At 40.5% G+C, this 20,293-nt stretch overlaps 1 protein-coding gene across 1 annotated transcript; it reads right to left on the bottom strand.

The window, feature by feature from the left end:
- Positions 1-485: 485 nt before the first annotated feature.
- bgnb (biglycan b) lies at positions 486-19,246 on the bottom strand. The gene is made up of 8 exons (XM_042492327.1): positions 19,022-19,246; positions 10,299-10,566; positions 5,705-5,817; positions 4,439-4,652; positions 4,196-4,306; positions 3,563-3,656; positions 3,035-3,173; positions 486-1,964 (listed from the first exon to the last, which is right to left on the bottom strand). The coding sequence occupies exons 2-8, from the start codon at positions 10,549-10,551 to the stop codon at positions 1,767-1,769; spliced, it is 1,122 nt and encodes a 373-aa protein (XP_042348261.1). The 5' UTR covers positions 10,552-10,566; positions 19,022-19,246; the 3' UTR covers positions 486-1,766.
- Positions 19,247-20,293: the final 1,047 nt, after the last annotated feature.

The following is a 20,293-nucleotide window of genomic DNA, read 5'->3' as shown; positions in this document are numbered from 1 at the left end:
ATATAGGAACTATTTTCTTACTATCAAACTACATCCACCAACATTATCATCACGCATACGAAAGCGTGCAGCTACACATAGATGTGAGGCTTGTGCTCGTGATGGCGCAAGATGTAAACATTAATGGCGTCTTCCTTGGCTGAGCTGTAACATTGGCTAGATCAGTGGTGTAAGGTGAGCTAGCAGTACATAAACCCCTTCCTTCTGTGTGGTAATACAGTTGTCAGCATCAAAACAATCTAGATTGGTAAACAGAACTAGAGATAAGAGGAAAAATCTGTTTTTTTGATTTTGGGGTGAAATGTCCCTTTGAAGTTTGCACTCTGATGTTATATTCCCTTTAAAGATAATGCTCGTATTGAGATATGGATTCAAATGGAAGACAAAACTAAATCCCATGAGTGTCCAAAGAATCTGTGACCATGTTGTATGTCAAATGTGGGCTCATAATGTCTCTACTGGCTTTTGGATTAATTCATCAAATATTTTCCACTTTTGATATTTCGTCTTTATTTCTCACACAGCATCCAACCAAGGGGCATCAGTTGTTCTCTGGCTTTATGCAGCAGGCTAAAAATGTCTTTATTCACATGCAGCGGTAGCTCATCAGATTACAGGACAGACACAGGACAGAATACTAATGGATAAAGCAGTTCCACATAGGTCTACCAATGTAAACAAGCTAACCCCCCAGTAACCCCGAAGCAGTTAAAGCATAACAGAAAAACTGTGCAAAACAATGCATCAACACCACTATTGTTTGTAGCACTATGTGAACACACTGCCTTCATTGTCTTAAAGCAAAGCGGATGTGTGTTTTTTCTAACTGGAGCAAACCCCCACTACTTCAGTGTCCCCTCAAGGAATACTGTATTAAAGTATCATACAGACAGCATAATATTTATTAAAGGCACAGAATAGATTTATTACAAAGGCAGGCTGATGGATTTTAGATTATTAGGAAAATATGTTTGGCACTGATGAGGGGGGGATGTTGAAATTGCCCTTTTAATCAGTCAGCTGGTATATACAAAAATGTTTTTGAAATGGTCAACTTGAATAATAGTTTCTACATTATATGGAGTTGTTTTTGTGTCTGTAAACGGTGGAAAACAGTCCCCAAATCTGTGACTGGTTGTTTATTAATACAGTATAATTTAATCACAGAGTTGAGGACCAAATGGCTTCAGACCGGTGAAACAGGGACAATATGATGCATCTCCCAAATCAACACACACAGAAAATCATACAGAGCACCTTTTATGTATATATAAAAACATCTATAATGCATTGCTTTCTATTTCTTACTTGTTATCTTAACAGAAATGTTAATAATAAAAAAAGACTTCTATCACAATAAGCACTATTGTGTAAAAAATATGGAATGAAATGCTTCACAAGTTTTTCATCAATTTTGGCTGGGGGAAAACATTCTTCTTCTCAGACAGTCTCCTGTGTTTCATCCATTTTAAATGGCAAAACTTTCAAAACCTTAAATTCAAAAAATTGTGAAAAACTCAGGTGAAGTACTGCAAGCACTGCACTTTTCACTCTTTTCAAGTTATGTGATTGTATTTCTCACTTCTCTTTGTATTTTATCAGTTTATTGCCCATCCTCTCCACTCATCCTCTCTCCCAAAATAATAATAATATTGATAATAATCTCAAATATGAACTCCTCTCCATCCCTCTAGTTTTGTTTTTTTCATTATTTAAATTATGTCCACCTTCCCCTCACTCTCTCCATCTTTCAGCATCCCCTGTCTTTACTTTTTGTAGTTGCCGAACTGAATGGCCAGCCGGTCACTGACACAGCGGAACGTCGCAGGCTGCACCTCCCAGTAGTTGACAGGGTTACCAAACAGGCTGATGCCATTATAGAAAGTCCTCTTCATCCCAAATCCTCGAGGGCAGAAGTCATCCACACCCACCTGGTTGATGTGGTTGGAATGGAGGTACACCACCTACAAAGCAGGAGAAGCAAAGTAGAGGGTGAGTAGAGCATTGTGGAAAACATTTAGTCACAGATGGCAAACTAAATGTGTGTATGTCCACGCTCTGACAGCCAAAGCCAACAAACAGCTGTCAGTGAGTGTCGTGGAGTCGGTGAGCGTCTGCTGCTCAAGTTTTGGCAGTGTGTCCCACACATATATCACATATAAAGATGGCATAACAGCTCCCAAAAAGTGAAACCAAAACATCTAGATCGCCCCCTGGTGGCTGGCTCCAGTACAAGTCATAAACCCCACCTCCTCTACCAAAAAACACAAAGCACACGCAAATACATTTTTCCTGCAGATGGTTTCTGTCATTTAAGGTACTTCTTATCACCCTGGTGCATGTTCAAAGATGCAAAGTTTGGTTTTAGTTAGTAATTTAATGCTATAAAAATGGGATATGATGTTATGTTTGACAGCTGTTTGTGCCAAGTGTATGGGTAGGCAGTCCACGGAGTGCGGAGATTGCTACTACACAGATTCTGGTTCTCACCAGGACAAGATGGCAGCAGCCATGACTGGGATATTTTGGCTTCCTGCAGCATTGGCAGTAGTTGGCCTTTGGAGTCTATTAGTAAATGAAACCCCTTTGATTGGCTGTTCAGCTCAGCCCACAAGAGTAGAAATGGATATGAGGAAAGCAAACAAACTACAGTCAAGAGAGCGTGAGATTGAAAGACACTTGTTTCATTAGACGAGATAATTCTTTTTCTGCCATGGAGCTCCCAAGCAGAAATGGCTTCATAATTGTTGTTGCTTTGAGTTGCTGATGTGCTAACTTGAATCTGTCCTGTCCTTTTCTGGTTTCCTGTTTTGAATAACAAATACAGGCTAGCGCCGCCTGTTGGTCTGGAGAGTTATTTCCTCTCACATAGGTGCAAAACGTACATGCAAGTTGGCTATTGGCTGTAGTCTTTATGATGTGTTCACATGCGACTTCTTGGCTAAGATACAGGTGACATGAGGTGACAAGAGTCGATTTTCATCAACACTAGTTTTTCAATGTTATTCTGGTCTGTCTGGGCCTTCAGACTCACCTGTAGGTATTTCATATCTGGGAGACCTTGGGGAACACGAGTGAGACGGTTGTTGTCAAGATGCAGCTCTCTCAGCCTGGGGAGGAAGGACAGACTGCCGTTCTCGATGTTACGGATGTGATTAAAGCCAAGGCCCAACCTGTAAAAAGTGAGACGTGGAAGGGGAGAAACATAAAATAGACAGAAAACAGGCCACTGCATGGTACATTTAGCTAAACTGTTTTACTGTTGATAAGTATCACTGCAAGAACGAAATGATAAACCAGGTGAGAATTAGAGCTGCAGCAGCCTGGCAATATTCCTGTGACAAAAATAAGTTGAAAGCCCACACAAGCATAAACTAGTTACTCTGTCATCTTAATGTAGTTCATATTATTACCCCTGAGGGGCACTGCTGACTGGGAATGGATTTTTTCTTTTAAAGCCACAGGTTAATTTTTTTTACAGATATGCAAGTAAATCCCTCAGGGTGCAACAAATCAGTCATGGTTAGTGTTAGTGACGAGTATGATAAAGTGTGAAAGATACCTGTTCAGGTTTTTGTAGCGTTTCAGGTCCTCCAGTTCCACAGCCTGGATCTGGTTGTGGTCCAGATGAAGCTCGTGGAGACTCTCTGGGAGGTCTGAAAGACAGACACCATACCTGCATATGGCTCTACTTTAGGGTGCGATCTGATCTTGTCCAGTAGCTGTCTATTCTCTTTCTTTTTTGTGTGTTTGCTTAGTAGATTTCTTAGAGTTAGATTAAAAGAATGAGATAAATAATTCAGTGCTGTTCTTGGGGGTTGGCGAGAAGAGCGAGAACATCTTCTCTATCAAGAGAAGCCATCATCGCCGTTTTTAGCTCTTCTTTCAATCAAGAAATACTTTTGGATTCTTTTCACCTCTCATTCACCTCTCCGTGTTCTCACACACAGCTAAACCACACCTAGAGGATGCTGATTGGTCTAAACTTTTGGTAGTTCGGACCAAACACATCACTTGAGGTGTGACAATATGTATTTTTGTGTCATCTCGTGTCATGAGAATCCAGCTGCCATGCGAGGCAACAAGAGAGGTATCAAACACCGAATACAGTATTTTCCATAATGCTTACTCGTTCAGCCAAAGATGAATCTATTGTAAATACATTAGTATTTTAGCCAGACAGATGAGTTGTTACCTTTTGGCACCCCGGTCAGTTTGGACTCAGATATACGCAGATAATTCAGTTTCAGTCCCTTGAAGGCTCCAGGCTCAAAGCCGCTGTTGTGGATGGGGTTAGCTCCCATTTCTGCAACATAAAGGGATCATTTGTGGCATGAAATAAAATACAGTCTCTTTAATTTTCTATACAGTGGCAAAGGCAGTGGTGAGCACCACAGGGGATTTGCCCTGATTTGTTTAAGTCATCAGCATTTCTGACCTATGCAGTTCATGCTGCCCAGTCCTGCAAAGGCTCCAGCTGCCACCTTCTTGATGCGGTTCTCATGGATCCTCATCTCGACCAGAGAGGCGGGCAGGTTCTTGGGGATAGTGGTCAGCAGATTCTTGGAGAAGTAGAGCTTCTGCATGTGTTTCAGGGGCACGAATGTTCTGGGGTGGACTTTGGAAATAAGGTTGTTCCTCAGAGACAGACCCTGGAAAAACAGTAACCATAGGAGGCAAAATTAGCCCTTTAACACCTGGACAGTTTTCTGGCACAACATTCAGATGCCGTCCGCAAATATTTAAACATTTAATATGGAATTTTAAAAAAAAATGTGGAAAAAAGTCCACAAAAGAAAAATTTGATACAAAATATCTTACAAATCGCTAATTGCTAATTGAAAGTAAAATAGAAAAAAAGAAAGTTATCAAATTATTAGGGAAAAATATAATATTTTTCTTCAGTTACTTTACTCTTTCCTCCTTTTTTTCCTTTTCGTTTCCTTTTTATGTGCTAATTTCGGGTAACTTTCTTGCAACTTTTTACAAATTTCTTGCTATTTTTTGGGTCATTTCTTGTTAAGTTTCTCATTGAATCTTTTTGAGGGAAATCAAGCCAATTTGTTCAGGTTTCAAAGGGTTAAACACCCACTTAAGCACAGAGAATGCCAGCAAATAAAAAGAAAGAAAGTTAAATTAATGAACAAGAGCTTGTGTTCGCACCCTCTGTCTCTACTGAATTAATTAAAACTGATCCAGCAGCAGTCCGTCACTCAGCATACAGTCTCTCCACCTGCGCTGGCTGAAAGATGGAGACAGATGTAGGCTGAGGTAAACAGACCTTAATAGAGATGTTATTGTATAATGTCATGTCGGGAGCTTCCCTACGCTGCCAGACTTAATATTGCTCTTGGTCAGTGCTCTTGAATGCGGGTCAGGAGTGAGCAAAGTCTTTCTGCTAAGAGAAGCAAAGATGTGAGCTCAAATACTCCCATTTGGCTTCGGGCACAAATTTAACACAATTAAGGCTCTCAGAGCGAGGGGCGGTGGAGGGTGAAAAAGAAAGGAAATGAACCTCTTAATCCTTGAGGAAACGGAGGGTCATAATGATATTTCACACTGCCGAAGCCAATACAAGCTGAGCTGAGTCGTTTACACAGCCTTGAGAGGTGCTGATCTAATGCTGAGAGGGATGTTATGAGTGTGTGTGTGTGTGTGTGTGTGCCTCTCACATATTATAGCTTACACATACAAGCTGACTTACATATAAGTGCGTAAGGCCTTTGAAGTCGTTCTCTTTCAGCTCAGTGATGCGGTTGTTCTGCAGGTCCAAGAACTTGGTGTCCGGAGGAATATTCTTTGGCACCTCGGTCAGACCTGCAGATGAGACCAATAAAAACACAGAAGGGAATCACACTCCATTAAAAGCTTCCATGGGTGAACCAACACCCTAAAGACCAGTGTGTTTTCAATGGGCAAGCTCATAGGATATCTTCGTCAGACACACACCTTGGAAAATAAATACTCACTGTGTGTTTTAAAACTTCCATCAGGCCTAAACATGAACCCGATCACACTCCCACACAATCTGAAATGAGCACTTTGGGTCTGCTCGTCTATTATTTTAATGAGAGGTGGACATAGACACAACCATGGAGGTCAAACAGAGACGTCAAAGTGGCACATAACTAACATTACTGGTTTGTCACTTACAAAGACAAACCAGATGGGGACACCAGATGTTTTCCATCTGGTTTCCATTCGACAGAAGTCACAAAGGATGTGACTTAAATACCGTCAGCAAAATCGCACATCAAATGAAAGGGGAGAAAGACACAACCCTGACACATAGAAAGAGAAATAAGGAGTGTGTATTGGTGTGTGTGGTGAAGACGCTGTGCCAAGTGACTTAATTTGGGCTTCTTTGTGACAGAAATACCTGCTGAGAAGTAATGAAGAGGTTGAGAAAAATTGCAGTTAAAGGAGCAATGTGCAGGATTTAGTGGCATCTAGTGGTGAGAACTGCAGATTGCAACCAGCTGAAACTTCTAGATAGATGGGTCACTAGCACAGCACCTGCTGACATGTACTCACCTTTTTTCTCTGATTGCTTAAGATCCAGATGTTAAGGGTGTTTTTACCAGCACCAAAACAAATAGACCTGGGGATTTAAACTGGTAAAAACACAGAAAATAGCAGTTTCACGTTTAAAAATCGTTTTCCTGATGCTCCCCCCACAGAGGAACTGCAAACTACAGTGGCCAACACTAAACGCAAATGGTCCTATCTTGAGCCAGTGTTTGGATTGCCCATTCTGGGCTACAGTAGAAATATGGTGGGGTAACATGGTGAAAGTAGATATTCACAGCTCATTGTAAGGTAATGAAAACACAACAATTATTATTTTCCAGTTTTAATACACTAAAGAAAACATACTTATTATATGATATTCCATTCCTGTCAACATCTTCCTCTAAATACTACACACTGGACCATTAACAGCACCAGTGACAGGCATAAATGCCAAGAACTGTTAGGGTTGCTTGTGAATATTGTTTACCAAGAAAGGAATTCATGAACACTAACAATGGATGACAAACAGCGGACAGCGTTAATAAATACACCTGCATTATTCCATTCGGAGATCTCTCTGGAAAAATGACTCAGCAAATGCACAAACACAGCAACCAGTGATTATTAACGAGACCACATCACAGAGGACATGTGGACGAGCGTATCAGATGTGGTCAGTGGTGCAGACAGGCCATGGCAAGTGAATCCAAACCACAGCCGACCTCATCTGGACGGCGACCATGATGCAACCAGACCCACTGGTGAGAGCGGACGCCAGCTGTCCCACTGGGATCCAGTTTGCCACTGACCACATCTGTCCCACAGGACTGTACCCATAGCTGTCCATCTAGAGTTAAGTTTAGATATATGGCTTTGGCCGTGCTGTGCCCCACCCTCCATGTCACCACACAGGATCAAAACGTCAGCAGCTCGCTCTGACATTCTGTACAAACCAAGTCCTCACAGCCCTGAGAGATCTGCTGCAGTGGCTGGGGAACTTTATAGCGTATCCAAGAAAATTGAGCATCATTTTGCCCTCTGAGAGCAAAGATAATTTCATTAAAGTTGTAGATGAAAGAGCAAGTTTTAATCCTAAATTACAAACCAAACTCACTCTATGATTTTCTCAAGTGTGATAGAGTTATTACAGCTGCTGTGAGAGTAGTACTACTCCAAAGGTGCACAGTGTTACCAGGTGGATTCATGTGGTAGGAAATATTCACCTTCCAGCTAACATTTGCAGCTTTCAACATGCATCCTGCCAGCTGGAAAACTTAATATCTGTATTCCCTACATAAGGCATGATAAACAAACCTGGTAAAAGAAAAACTTTCACCCACACCCTGATTAACTGAATCCCTTTAACCCTCTAAAACCTCAAACCACATTGCATCACCCGTATCTGCCACAAATCTCAAAGCCTCAACCACAAACTGACAAAACTAGCACCCTCTTAAACCCCAGTGCCCCTCAACACAAATACCCGACAGCATGCTGGGATGCACACTGAGAGGAGACAGACGCCACCGCCAAAATACATCTGTTCTAAATAAGCACTTGACATCTTGGAAATTATACGCTTCCACATTTACTCTCTGCGCAGAGACTGGGGACAGTAAATATATAGAGCTTGTAAAATGATGATTCGACAAAACCATTGCGTCTAAACACAGACAGCTTATTAGAGTTATATAGCCAGTATAATGTGAGGAATCTTTATATCCATAAATAAGGCTGAGGGGAGTTTATTTGGTCCTGTAAGAATAGATGAAGGAAGAATAGCGTGCACTTATAATATCCAAAGTACAGAAAATTGCAGTGTATGCCTATATGGAAATATGACTAAAATTAAAGTCACAGACAGACTTTCAAAGCATTTTGAAATCATATTTTGTGGTAGATTATGTTAATTTAGGTCACCTGCATTTTAGCTTTATAGTAAATCTCAAAACTGCGTATATTTATAAGCACTTAAACAACTTTTATTTCTCTTTTGTTCTATTCTTTTAATCCTCTCCTCCATCTTTAACCCTTTGAAACCTGGATTGACATCAGTTTTCTTGTGCTATGTTGAGACGTTCCAAGAAATTGGGAAAAGCTGACCTGGCAATGAACTGAAAATAAAGAAAATAAATTTTAAAAAAGAGAGAATATTGGTGTAAAGTAATTGTGAAAATAAGGGAAAATGTCAAAGAAATATATATAATTACATATTTAAATTATTCACATTTACATTTTTATAACTTTTTTATTTAATTTCAGTGTTTGTTTTAGGTTTTTTGCCATTTTTCTTTTTTTCTGCTATTTTTTAGGTAATGTCCTTCTAACTTTATACCTAATTTCTTGCTAATTTTGTGTAATTTCTTGTTAATTTGGCTCATTACCTTCCTCCCATGTTTGTAGAACAAATTAAGCCAATTTGGGTGGGTTTCAAGGGGTTAAACCCTTATCATTCTCATCTCCTGTTTTGGGTTTCCACTAAACATCAAATCCTCTCCACAACCCAAAAACAACATGACACAGCTCCTTAAAGGTACAGTAGGTAACTTTTATAAAATAATTGTTTTGGGGTTTTTTTTGTTATATTTGCTCTAACAGTCACTATATCTTAACAGTAGCACATGAGACAGATGATTATCTGTCTCATGTACTACTATTGGGGGGAAAAATCATGTTTCTGTGGCACCTCATGGTGCTCCTGATGGCATTTGCAAGAATCTACTGGGTTTGAATGGAAACAATCAAACAGAAAAGATGTCTGTATTTTTCTGTGAAAGTGAACGTTATTCATCATCAGTCTTCTTCTGTTAACTTGCGTTCCCCATGAACAATGTTTTTGGCAGCACAGTGAGTGGACTAGCCATGACTGACATATGTTAGCGAGCCCTCCTGGCTCTGATGATGGTTTTTGCTCAGGCGCAATGGATTCTTGCAAATGCCATTAGAAGCACTACTGGGAGCAAATCTGTGATTCTTTGGATAATGAAGGAATGATCGGCACTTCTCTCCCTTTAAGTGCCCTCAATTGTTGCTTTCATTGTTTGGATTGGTTAGATCTAGGCAAGAGGAATGGGATAAGGGTTAGATTCAGAATGTCAGGATAAGCCAGTCAGAGGCCGAGTAAGGCAGGCCATTACTTTACCATCCTAGGATTCGCAAATTTGCCTTCTGGGAGGCAGAGGAATATGATTTTTTTTTTTTTTAATTATCTGTCTCGTGCACTACTGTCAGGATATAGTTACAGCTTCAGCAAATATGACAAGAAAAGTTTGTTTTTTTTGTTTGCTTGTTTTTATAAAAGTTACCTACTGAACATTTTAAAGACAGCAAAGGATAAATTTCATCTCCCCCCATCAAAGTGTCCCTTGTTTTGTCTACTATTGTGTCTTTCACTTTACTGTCCTCTCTCCCTCTCTTGAGCCCTTTCTGTCCCCTCTTTTTTTCTCCTCGCCCTTCCTCCTTTTGTTTCAGTCTCTTCAAACCATCTCTCTCATCCTCTCCCACCCAGTATCTACATATACACAAAGTCTGGAACACAAAATCCCTCAAAGAAATGCCTTTCCCTGTCAAAATACACCAGCATTATCCAGAGGAAGAAATTCCTCTCTTAGATAACCAAAGGGGAACTTTACTCCCTGGAGATATGAATGTCATGCAATGCTCGGGTCATGCTCGCTCACTCTGTCATTCAACTCATTTGCTTTCCTGTCTGAACCTCTTGACACACGCACATAAACTTCAAAATGATGACAAAGCATCGTTCTCTCACACACACTGTCACTAACCGAGGTCAGAGCACTGGACGACCCTGAGCTGACAGTGGCACCCAAAGGGGCACATGGGTATGTCAGGGGGGGGGGTCTCCTCCACTGCCGAGCCCTCTTCTTCGTCCCTCATCATCTTCATCATGCTGTCCATGCTGTCCATGCTGTCCATGGCGAAATCCCAGAAGCCTCTCTGTTCAAAGGGCAAGGCCGAAGAGGCAGAGAGCAGCCGAGCCACGCATAGCAGCAGCAGGAGGGAGCAATGTGGCAACATCTTTAACTTCTGCACCTGAGGAAACATAAGAAGAGAGGAGAGCAGCATTGCGTTTATTGTGCATGAATGTACATAGCCAGTTGCCAGTTTATTAGATCTAACAAGCTAAATCTTATGCAGTTTAATTAAACACCCCTACAATAAATCTTACATCCATAAAGATTAGAATGTTTTGTTGTTGTTGAAACTTTTTAGATGCTGCTGAGTGGATTTGCTTTGGGGACCTCCATCATTATAATGTGTTGCTATTTCACATGGCAATGAACCAACCTGAGTACATTAGTTTAAGCACACATAATGTACAAATGATCATTTAAAGCCTAAAGTGGGACCCGTGAACAGCTACACTGTCTTTAAATAGACTACAGTAAATGCAGCATTTGTCTGTTACCCCCTAACACAATGAATGGTTCTCTTAAATTCAAATGTAGTTTATTTAACTTAAGTGGGCTGCAGTGCTGGCAAACTGTCGAATAGTATGTAAATATGCTCAGTTTGTGTTGATGTTCATGTTTGTCCATTTTGTTTAACTTATATTTCATCCAACTACAAATGAGATTTATAGGGGACAGTAAATTACGTACTTTGCCTAACTTAATTGTCCATTTGGCCCTTCTCTGAGTTAACTCTTTTGTCTCTATCTGGCAAAATGGTACAAAAATTTATCAATTTTTGCTTAGGAATTTACATTTTTTTTACTTTTTACTTTCATTGTTTAATGAGTAGTATCCATGAGAGTAGACAGGAAAATGCTCATGGCATCTAAATGTCTGGGATGTTGTAAAATGACAAAAAAAAAAAGAAAGGAAAACAGTTTAGCTGGATAATCCTCAGAAAAAGAAGGCAACTGCCCTGAGGCCCCAGTGACCAAGGGGCCCCAAATGGCACCTTTTATCTAAATGGCCACAAACGAACTCATACAGAGAAAAACTGGAACCAAATAGTATTATTCATACAAGTACTGGTTGGTTTCAGGGCAAATAATGATGCTGCCATGTATAGTCTGCTCTGCTCTGTGTATTGTACTAAATGGGAACGTGGGCGACAGTCTACAGAGAGTGGGAGGTGCTGTGAGTGCGTGTGTGTGTGTGTGTGTGTGTGTGTGTGTGTGTGTGTGTGTGTGTATTTGTGTGTGCATGTGTGTGGGTGGATGTGCAGCAAAATTTGGGCTCCCTACCAGGTTATTAATCCAGCATCTCGCGTGAGGGCTTCAAATTCATCGCTAAGGATAATAGTCAGTAATAAATGGACATTGAAATATTATGAAATGGTTTGCTTATCCTTAATTATAAAGCCCTGCTGTTTATACCACACCTAACAGGCAGACCAGCAGCTGCAGGCTGGCAAAGAGAAATGGACTCATTCCCCGGGGGAAACTCGCCAGGAATCGACTCTGAGACTAAAAGTCACTTAAACCACACCAGCAAAATGACACCGTCTGCTTCCTGCAACACCGAGCCCATTCCCAAGAGAGTAAGTCACTTCTCACTGACCAATCGGATAGTCTAGTGAACATCACCTCAGCCGTGGAAAACTTTATCCCTGCAACAGAGCAGTCAAACAAAGCCACCATTCAGTTAGAGGGGAAACTGTGTGTGCAAAAGTCCACATGCACATGTGTTTGAGTGTGTAGGCATGTCACGAAACACACACTGCATGATGTCATAGCTGCACACTCACTGCTGATTTAGGTCACCAGACGCATGACCATGCATGTGTTTGCTTGCTTACTTTATCCTGTCTGCATTGACCTAACTAACACCTCGGCCCAGCCACCCTCTCCTACTCTAATCTAATTCCAAGAAAAACAAATTATTACCAGGCCAATTGATCCTTACAACAGGAAATTGGGACTCTTAACCTGAGGCTAATCCTATGAAGTCAAGCCCAGTCCAACAGTGGGCCTTGGGGTGACCTAAAACCCTATAATCTCTAACCTCGTCGTGTTAATTCCTCCTCTGATCCCCAGCTCTGTAATCCTACAGAAGTCTGGAGAGTCTTTATGCAAATGGTTAGCGTGCAAATGGACTTTCCAGGGAAGTTAAGGATCCTGTCACAACATGATCACATTTTCTTTGGAAGCAAGGAGAGTGAATTTTGGCTTTCAGCATTATCAGGAGCGAGATGGATGACAAGAAGAGGTAGAGGAGAGGTAAATGGATGAGGATGATTAAACAAAAACACTGTTCAAAGGTTCAAAAAAAAGACTGCAAACATGAGAGAGCAAGAAGAGAAAAAGATACACACCATTTATGTACACTGGATGTCTTAAGGTCAATTTTTGGATAGCATGTTTGCAACTGCACATCAAATGCTCAGAAGAACTTGAAACTCAATGCATGTTGTCTCTTGTGTGTTATTTATCTTGCACTCAGTGAGACAACATTTAAACACTTGCTTGATTTCTGTCCTGCCTTTTTCACCCAACATCCTAGTAGCACTGACTGTTCTCAAGACTTTGAATGTCTCAAAGGGGAGAGACTGCAATAATAAAGCTTGTGAGGGGGCTTCAAAAGCTTCTTAGTGTTGGGGAAATGCTTCTCATTCCACTTATCATGAAAAAAAGTTGTCTAAACTGATACTGATCCTTTAAATTACAAGAGTAGAGCCTTTACAAAAACACTCCATAAAGAAGAATGTGGTCAGAGTGTAAGCATCACAGTGTGTAGGTGAGGAATTAACACCACATGCTTATCACTCCAACATCAACACTTCCTAACTTTTCATAATCGTCTGAGTGTTGAATCATATAGTGCGTGAGAAAATTATCCATTTTCAGTCTGTGACCATTGCGCTTTAAAGTTGCTTATGCAATCAGCTGCAATCAGCTGTGTTTTTGCTCCATTCAGAGGAATAAAAGGCATTACTAAGGGACATTAAAATCAGTGAAACAAAGAGCCTGTGCATGAAGTGGACCTGGCCTGGAAGTATGAATAACTGGCCCTTGCAGTCTGCTCCCTGCAATAAAAATAGCAGCCAAATTATACCATTTTGCAGAACAGAAAAAACACCACTGGCCTTGGCTTGGCCAGAAGAATGCAGCAAAAAGGACGCAGTGAGGGCACATATAGTCAGCATCACACAATGACACGCAATACACAAAAGAGCTGAAATACTGAAAACACCACCAAATTTATTTGTGCTACTTTGATTTTTGCAACGTGTGCTTTGCAACATTGTGGGAGGATTAGCTACTGTAGGATTGTAAATCTAAAAATGTTAGTCTAATCTTTGGAGTGTGCAATGATTTTTCTGCCAGTTGTAGAGATGTAGATGGAGACTTGCAGGCAGAGTTGTTGAGGATGAGAAAAAAAAGGGAGACAGGAACAAGAATAGTCTATCATCATTCAGGAATGACGTCTAAGGCTACTATAAACACAACATGACGATAAGACTAAACTGCATCCCACAATCAAGCAGCCTCTCTGGCTGTAATAACCATTTTTATCTGGCCCTGGTGTGTGTATCTACAAATTCCTATCCTCTGCTACCAGTTAAGATGTAAGCCACCAAACATCCGGTCTGAAAAGAAAACAAACCAGAGGCTTCAATCTTAATTGTTATTGCCTCAGCTCCCTTCCCATCCAAAGACCAACAGTAGTTTAATGGATGGATGGCCAGCTATTCTTGTCTGGCTTGCTGTGTTTGTCGTTGAGGTGCTGTGGAGTGAGTGTGGGGTGATGCAGATGAGAGAAAAGAACAAAATAAGAGGAGAATGACAATAATGAGACAGACAGAAAGAAAGAGCAGGAGTTTAGTGTCGGTAGAGACAAGAAGGATGTGAGAGGTGAAGCTGCAAAAAAAATAAATAAATAAAAACAGGGAGGTGTGGAATAAACATCACAGGTACTATGAATCTGTACTGTCTTTGTTACACTGTGTGGCCAAAAGTATCTGGACACACAAGTGCAAATGCATGCTTTTTTTCTCTGGTCTTTCATAATTTAAGCTAGGTTTTTAATTTCAAATTGACAGAAAGCTTAACATTAAAACACCTTTGGCATGAATTGGAACACCATCTGTGAGCGAGGCCATATTGTTCCACTAATACTCTTGCATGGCAGCAGATCTCTGCAGCCATGTTCAAACATCTAGTGAAAGTCCTCCCTAAAAGATTAATGCTGACACTTTTAAAATGTTCAGCAATCACATGTGGATCAGCCCGGGCACATTGAAATATGTGAAACTGACACAAACTCTTAACAATTCATCATGTGCAGGTGGGCTTGAAATGTGCTAAAATTCTATGTTTGCAACATGGAAATACTGCCGATGGAAAGTCCCTGAGGATCTGTTGTCGAGGTGGAATAACAAATCTACAATAAAGAGTGAGAAAGTCTACGTAGGGCTGGTAGGAGGGCTGTTGAATGGGTCAAACAAGCATGGACTTTCAACCAGGAGACCAGTGCTCATGTCTTATTTAGACCAAAATTGAACATAGTTATGTTATTAAGTTATGATGTTAATGATGTAACACTATTTGTGGGGCACTAATTTGTAGGATATCATACGAACCGTTTTATGAGGACACGTTCTGGGAGACAGTGTCATGTGGATACAGTCTAGCCTCAAAATCATCTTAACATTGTTCTCACTCCTCTGCAGCAATGGTTATTTTCCTTCAATAAAGCAAAGAGAAGGGGGCGTCGGGTGGTTCAGGGATAAAGCAGGTGCTCCATAAATGAAGGCAATGTCCTTGCTGCAGTGACCGTGGTTTCGATTCCAGCTCGTGGCCCTTTGCTGCATGTCATTCCCTCTCTCTCTCCCCCTTTCACGCTATCAATCTTCTGTCCTGTCTAATAAATGCAAAAATGCCAAAAAAAACATAAAAAAAGAAGAAACAGGAGGAAGTTCCCCAAAGGTGTGTCTGCTCACAAACACCCATAATATGACTAAACTTCCAAAGGTGATTTAAGCTGTCATAACAAGCAACACAAGAGAGACACTTTTATGAAGATATGAATTCCAGTGGTTTACTCTTGGCTTCAAAAGATGGAAATAGGATTAAGGGAGTAGGACTAGCAGAGACAGATATGAGACAGGATATTCAGGCATGAAAGATGGTGTCAGTGAAAGCACCATCTGGTGAACAATCCACCCTACAAGTGTATCACTTGTTTGAGTTTCCCACACCCGGCGTCTGAGATTATCTTTACATTTTCTATTCACACTATCCATCAAGTGCTGGGCACTTGTCAAAGCTCACATCCAGCGCAATTACTCTGAAGTGATTAGAGTTCCCACAAGGCAGCCTTTGCCCTCATCAAGCTAAACAAACATATATTTAAGCATATGTTCTTTGTGTTGCCAAGACCAATCATCTCAAGACACAATGCACAGTTTGTTCTCCCATGACCACAGTGTGAGAAAGCCCACCCAGTCATACACACAACCCACTTTCTTTTGACTCATGTGAATTGCTGCCACCTTTTCTCCACAGCAGAAATTTTATCACAGCAGGTTTTATATTTAAAGCTCCTGTTCTTGTCCGAGTTTTGGCATCAACATGAGCAGTAGATGCCAAAATCCATCAAGCCTTACAATATCGATCAAGACATAAAATGCTGGCTCATTTTATCTGTGTATTAATAGTCAGGAGCAGATCAGCTGTGCTCCTTGGCAGAGAAGAGTTAAGGTGGGGCAGAGAGTTCACCAAAAGTGCCAGCTGGCGCAACAACACTGGTGTATTGGCAGCCGCCACGTCAACACTCAGTGCCGTTTAACATCACAAGGGTGATCACAGTGCTGACTGAGTACAAAATAGTTGACATGGCTTCATATTGTGTTGCAGAGAATGAAATCTAATTTTGGTTGGAGTCGCTCCGTGGGATATTCATTTGTTTTCACTCTGAGTTTTGTCTTTTTTCCAACCCATCATGTTATTCTGAACACAATCCGAGCTGCAATAAACTCTGACATCTAAAAAAGAAAAAACAATGTAAAACTCACAAAAATGTTTGCTTGTGGGAATGCAAGCTGTCCTTAACACACATACACACACACACATACACACACACACACACACACACACATACATGCACTCACACAGAGCACGTAAACCAAAATGATCTGGTCATTTGGCCGAACTCACTCACTTCCTTATGCCATGTCTCCTTTCATCCATACATGACACACAGACAGACAGGCACACACACACACACACACACACACACACACACACACACACACACACACACCCTAAATTCATGTGCCCTACAGACACACAGGCTGTTACTGTTAGGCGGGTCCGGTAGGAGCATTTGGGTGGAGTTAACTGCCCTAGCGGCTGTAATTTGGTGACTGCTATCCCTAAAAAAAGGAACTGTTTGGCAGCTTCTCTGATGCCGCCAAGCTTGGATGTGGTGGCAAGCTGCTCGACGCTGCAGAGACGAGGCCTGACCAGAGCAGGACAGAGAGCAGAGAAATACAGAAGAACAAAAAAAGGCCAGATCAGACAACTGACCTGTGGGCAGAAGAGTCTCATTCAAAGTATTTGAAGTATTTGAAAATGTGTGCCAGTTTAAGTGGGCTATGAATAGACTGTAAACTTTTTTTTCTTCATGAACCACAATGGAACTATTTCATAGTCAAAACATGGCAAAGACAACATTTCTAGAGCTTGAATTTAACTCTGACTTTAATTTAAAATTGTAAGCATAAGTATGAAAATGTATCCACCAAAATGCTCACTGAGTGTGCAAAGAACACATGGTGAATATGATGCCAGGGGCGTTGTAGTGGGACAAAAGTGAGATGGATTACCCAAGGCCCCTGAAAGCCTGGAGAGAACAAAGGTGATATGTTTGTAATATTTTTCCACAAATAATTTAAAATTTTCTGAATGAGCTGGCTAAAAGACTGAACGTTGTATAAAATAAATAGTGGAACCTCTTTAACTCCTTAAAGGCACAAAATGTTTTAGTCCACCCCTACAGTGAGATTTGTCTCTAAACGTGGCTAAAGCCAAGCGACTGCTTTTGTTGCTAGTGCACCAACGTACACTGTCATGTCTTTCCATAAGAAAGGGAAATCAGGGTTCAAAAAAAAAAAAAAGTAAGGCACTTGGTAGTAGGTGTTTCAGGGGGTAAGCAGGGAATGCAGGGGACATGTCCCCCTCAGTATTTGGAGCATGTGCATTTGTCCTCCCTAACAGAAACATGAAAGTAGCAGACGTCTTTCATAATTTCTACCATAAATTGATGCATAAAAATTCACCAGCATGCAGGACAAGTGTTTGCCACCAAAAATTTCATGGTGGTGGATATCCAAACCCCCCATTTCATTTGTTGAAAAAAAACCTTCAACCTTGTACAGGGGAACTGTGAGTTTGGACTTGGACCATGATGAGACAGACAAGCAGTGAGAATCACCACAGTCAGACCCGCAGGTGTGGGGTGGTCAACCCACAGACAGGCTAATAGGCAGGCAGGATAGAGGGTCAGGAAACAGACAGATGTACGCCATCATTTTGACTGTCTGACCATTGACTCCGCTGTCAGACACTGTTTGCTCTGTCTTTGTGCATAGAGTGACTCAGTTAAATCCACTATAAATGGCTCAGACATGGTAGTTAACCATTGCTGGACATGAAGTCATCAGTACAAGACAGAATGGGGCCACAGAGGAGGAAAGGAAAACTTCTATGAAGGACTTTATGTTTGTTTGCATCATATTATGTGACAAAATAAAGCACAGCAAGCTATAATAACCTCCCTGCCATACAAAGTTTTTTAGGCCGCAGTTCTTTCAACACATTTCAATCTGTGTACACAGAGGCTGAATGTTAGGGTAGCACAGATGTGTACCAGAAGGGGTTGACTTGATTGGCACGTTTCACTATAATTATTCTCCCTAAATGATGATGATGCACATAAAAAGACTCTATAAATGTTACATTTAAAGTCTGATGAGAGATCTTTGATTTGAGAATAAAGTGAGCGGAAAGGAAAGTTTGGCCTAATTATCATCTCATCTTCTAATGGTCCCAGTGAGCAGTCTTTGGAGACTCAGTGCGCCATCTAGTGTTAAGTAGCAGCTGATCGAAAAAAGTACAGCATCAGGTTGGCCATGCAACAGGTTGCATAAGATATAATACATTCTTAATATAAAAATTGTGAGAGGGGAAAACAAAAAAATAAAATACACATTTAATAAGTTAAATGGTGCAAACTATATAAACAAAGTGACATCTTAAACTGAAAATATAAAACTTAAACATAAAGTAGAAAAATGTAAACACATGCTACATAACAAAACGTAATAGTAGATGTAGTAGAATAAATGTACTGGAATTTAAATTCTATTAATAGCACTATAATATAACTACAAGTTAAAAGTTTCTATGTGTCACAAAAGCGTTAGGTATGTTTGCATGTAATTATTTCGTCAAGGAAATACCGGCCTGCAAAATAATTTATGGCTATTCATCAGACTGAAGAGCACATATAGCAGAATAACCCATCACCCCTACCTTAAGGATCGATTTAAGATTTAGATTCCAAATTCCCCAAAACAGGTTGGAGGTCTCTCCCTCTGTGCGTCAGATTATCCTGCAGAGATATTTTTTTTAAATCCTATATTATCATCACATTCAGGGATTATTGCAGTATTTCCCTGTGCTCCTCTGACATCCAGCCGCAGCTCCTCCACCACTGTGTGCCACTGCGAACTGTGTCAGGGCACCGTGTGTGCGCTCTCCAGCCCAAACCGAGGAAATGACTGAGAGCAGGGGGGGTCAAGCCCATAAAGTTAACAAGCCAGCCTCCTTTCTCCCCTTTTAGGATGGAGGGAGGAGGAGGAGGAGGAGGAGGAGGAGGAGAGGCCTGAGTACAGTACTTTTTTGCCATTGTAATACAGTAAAAGCAGTGGTGGCATTAGTATTTTAGTGAAGTAAATAATACCATAGTGTAAAAATACTATGTTACAAGTCATGCACTCGGAATCTTACTTAAGTCACAGTACAAACATTTTAGCATCAACTTAAAGTAGCCAATAAAAGTATAAGTACTCCTTATGTACAATGGCACATTTCAGAAAAATGCAGCCTATGTTACATTATTGGATTAGTGATGCATTAAATGGGTTTATCGCATTTCTTTATATACTTCTGGGTAACTTGACTTTCATCATATTTGGATTAATGTATATATATTGTATTACTAATCTGAATCTGAAAAGACACATTATCAAATAAATGTAGTAAAAACTACAGCATCTGCTTCCAAACTATAGCAGAGTAGCCTCTAAGAGTAAAGTTAATGGAAATACTTTAATAAAGTTCAAGTATAGCAGTCCACATAGTTATATTCCATTACTGAGTAAGAATATTCAATGTTACTCCTATGATAATTTGGGAGGTCATGCAAACATAGAAAACTTTATAAAATCATAGGAATAACAGGAACAGACTTAATATTATAACACTAATAACATATACCAACATTTGAAATTTCTTCATATTAATGGGTGTCCCTGTCATTTTTCTACACCAGTAGATACATTTAAAAAATATTTTCCCTGCATAAGAAACATGGCGATGTTTCCTAATGAACAAGAGAGAGAAGGAGACGGGTGCACTGCATTTGAACTTTGTCTCTGAGGTCTGTACTTGCCATGTTTAATTTCTTTTGAAGACAGAATTTCTGCATTGTAATTTTAGCACTGCCAATTAAAACACAAGTTGAAACATGGCATTGTCTGAAACATCTCAGACAGACTTCAGTCAGATGTTATTTTGGTTCTG

Source organism: Plectropomus leopardus, chromosome 8 (assembly GCF_008729295.1).
Source record: "Plectropomus leopardus isolate mb chromosome 8, YSFRI_Pleo_2.0, whole genome shotgun sequence".
Classification (NCBI taxonomy): Eukaryota; Metazoa; Chordata; class Actinopteri; order Perciformes; family Serranidae; genus Plectropomus; species Plectropomus leopardus.
This window is presented reverse-complemented; position numbering and strand designations above follow the sequence as displayed.

Coding starts and splice junctions, on each gene's coding strand:
- bgnb (XM_042492327.1), bottom strand. CDS start 10,551: ATGTTGCCACATTGCTCCCTCCTGCTGCTGCTATGCGTGGCTCGGCTG. Junction 4,307..4,438: donor GGGCAGCATGAACTGCATAG/GTCAGAAATGCT, acceptor TTTATGTTGCAG/AAATGGGAGCTAACCCCATC. Junction 3,174..3,562: donor CGCTACAAAAACCTGAACAG/GTATCTTTCACA, acceptor CACTTTTTACAG/GTTGGGCCTTGGCTTTAATC.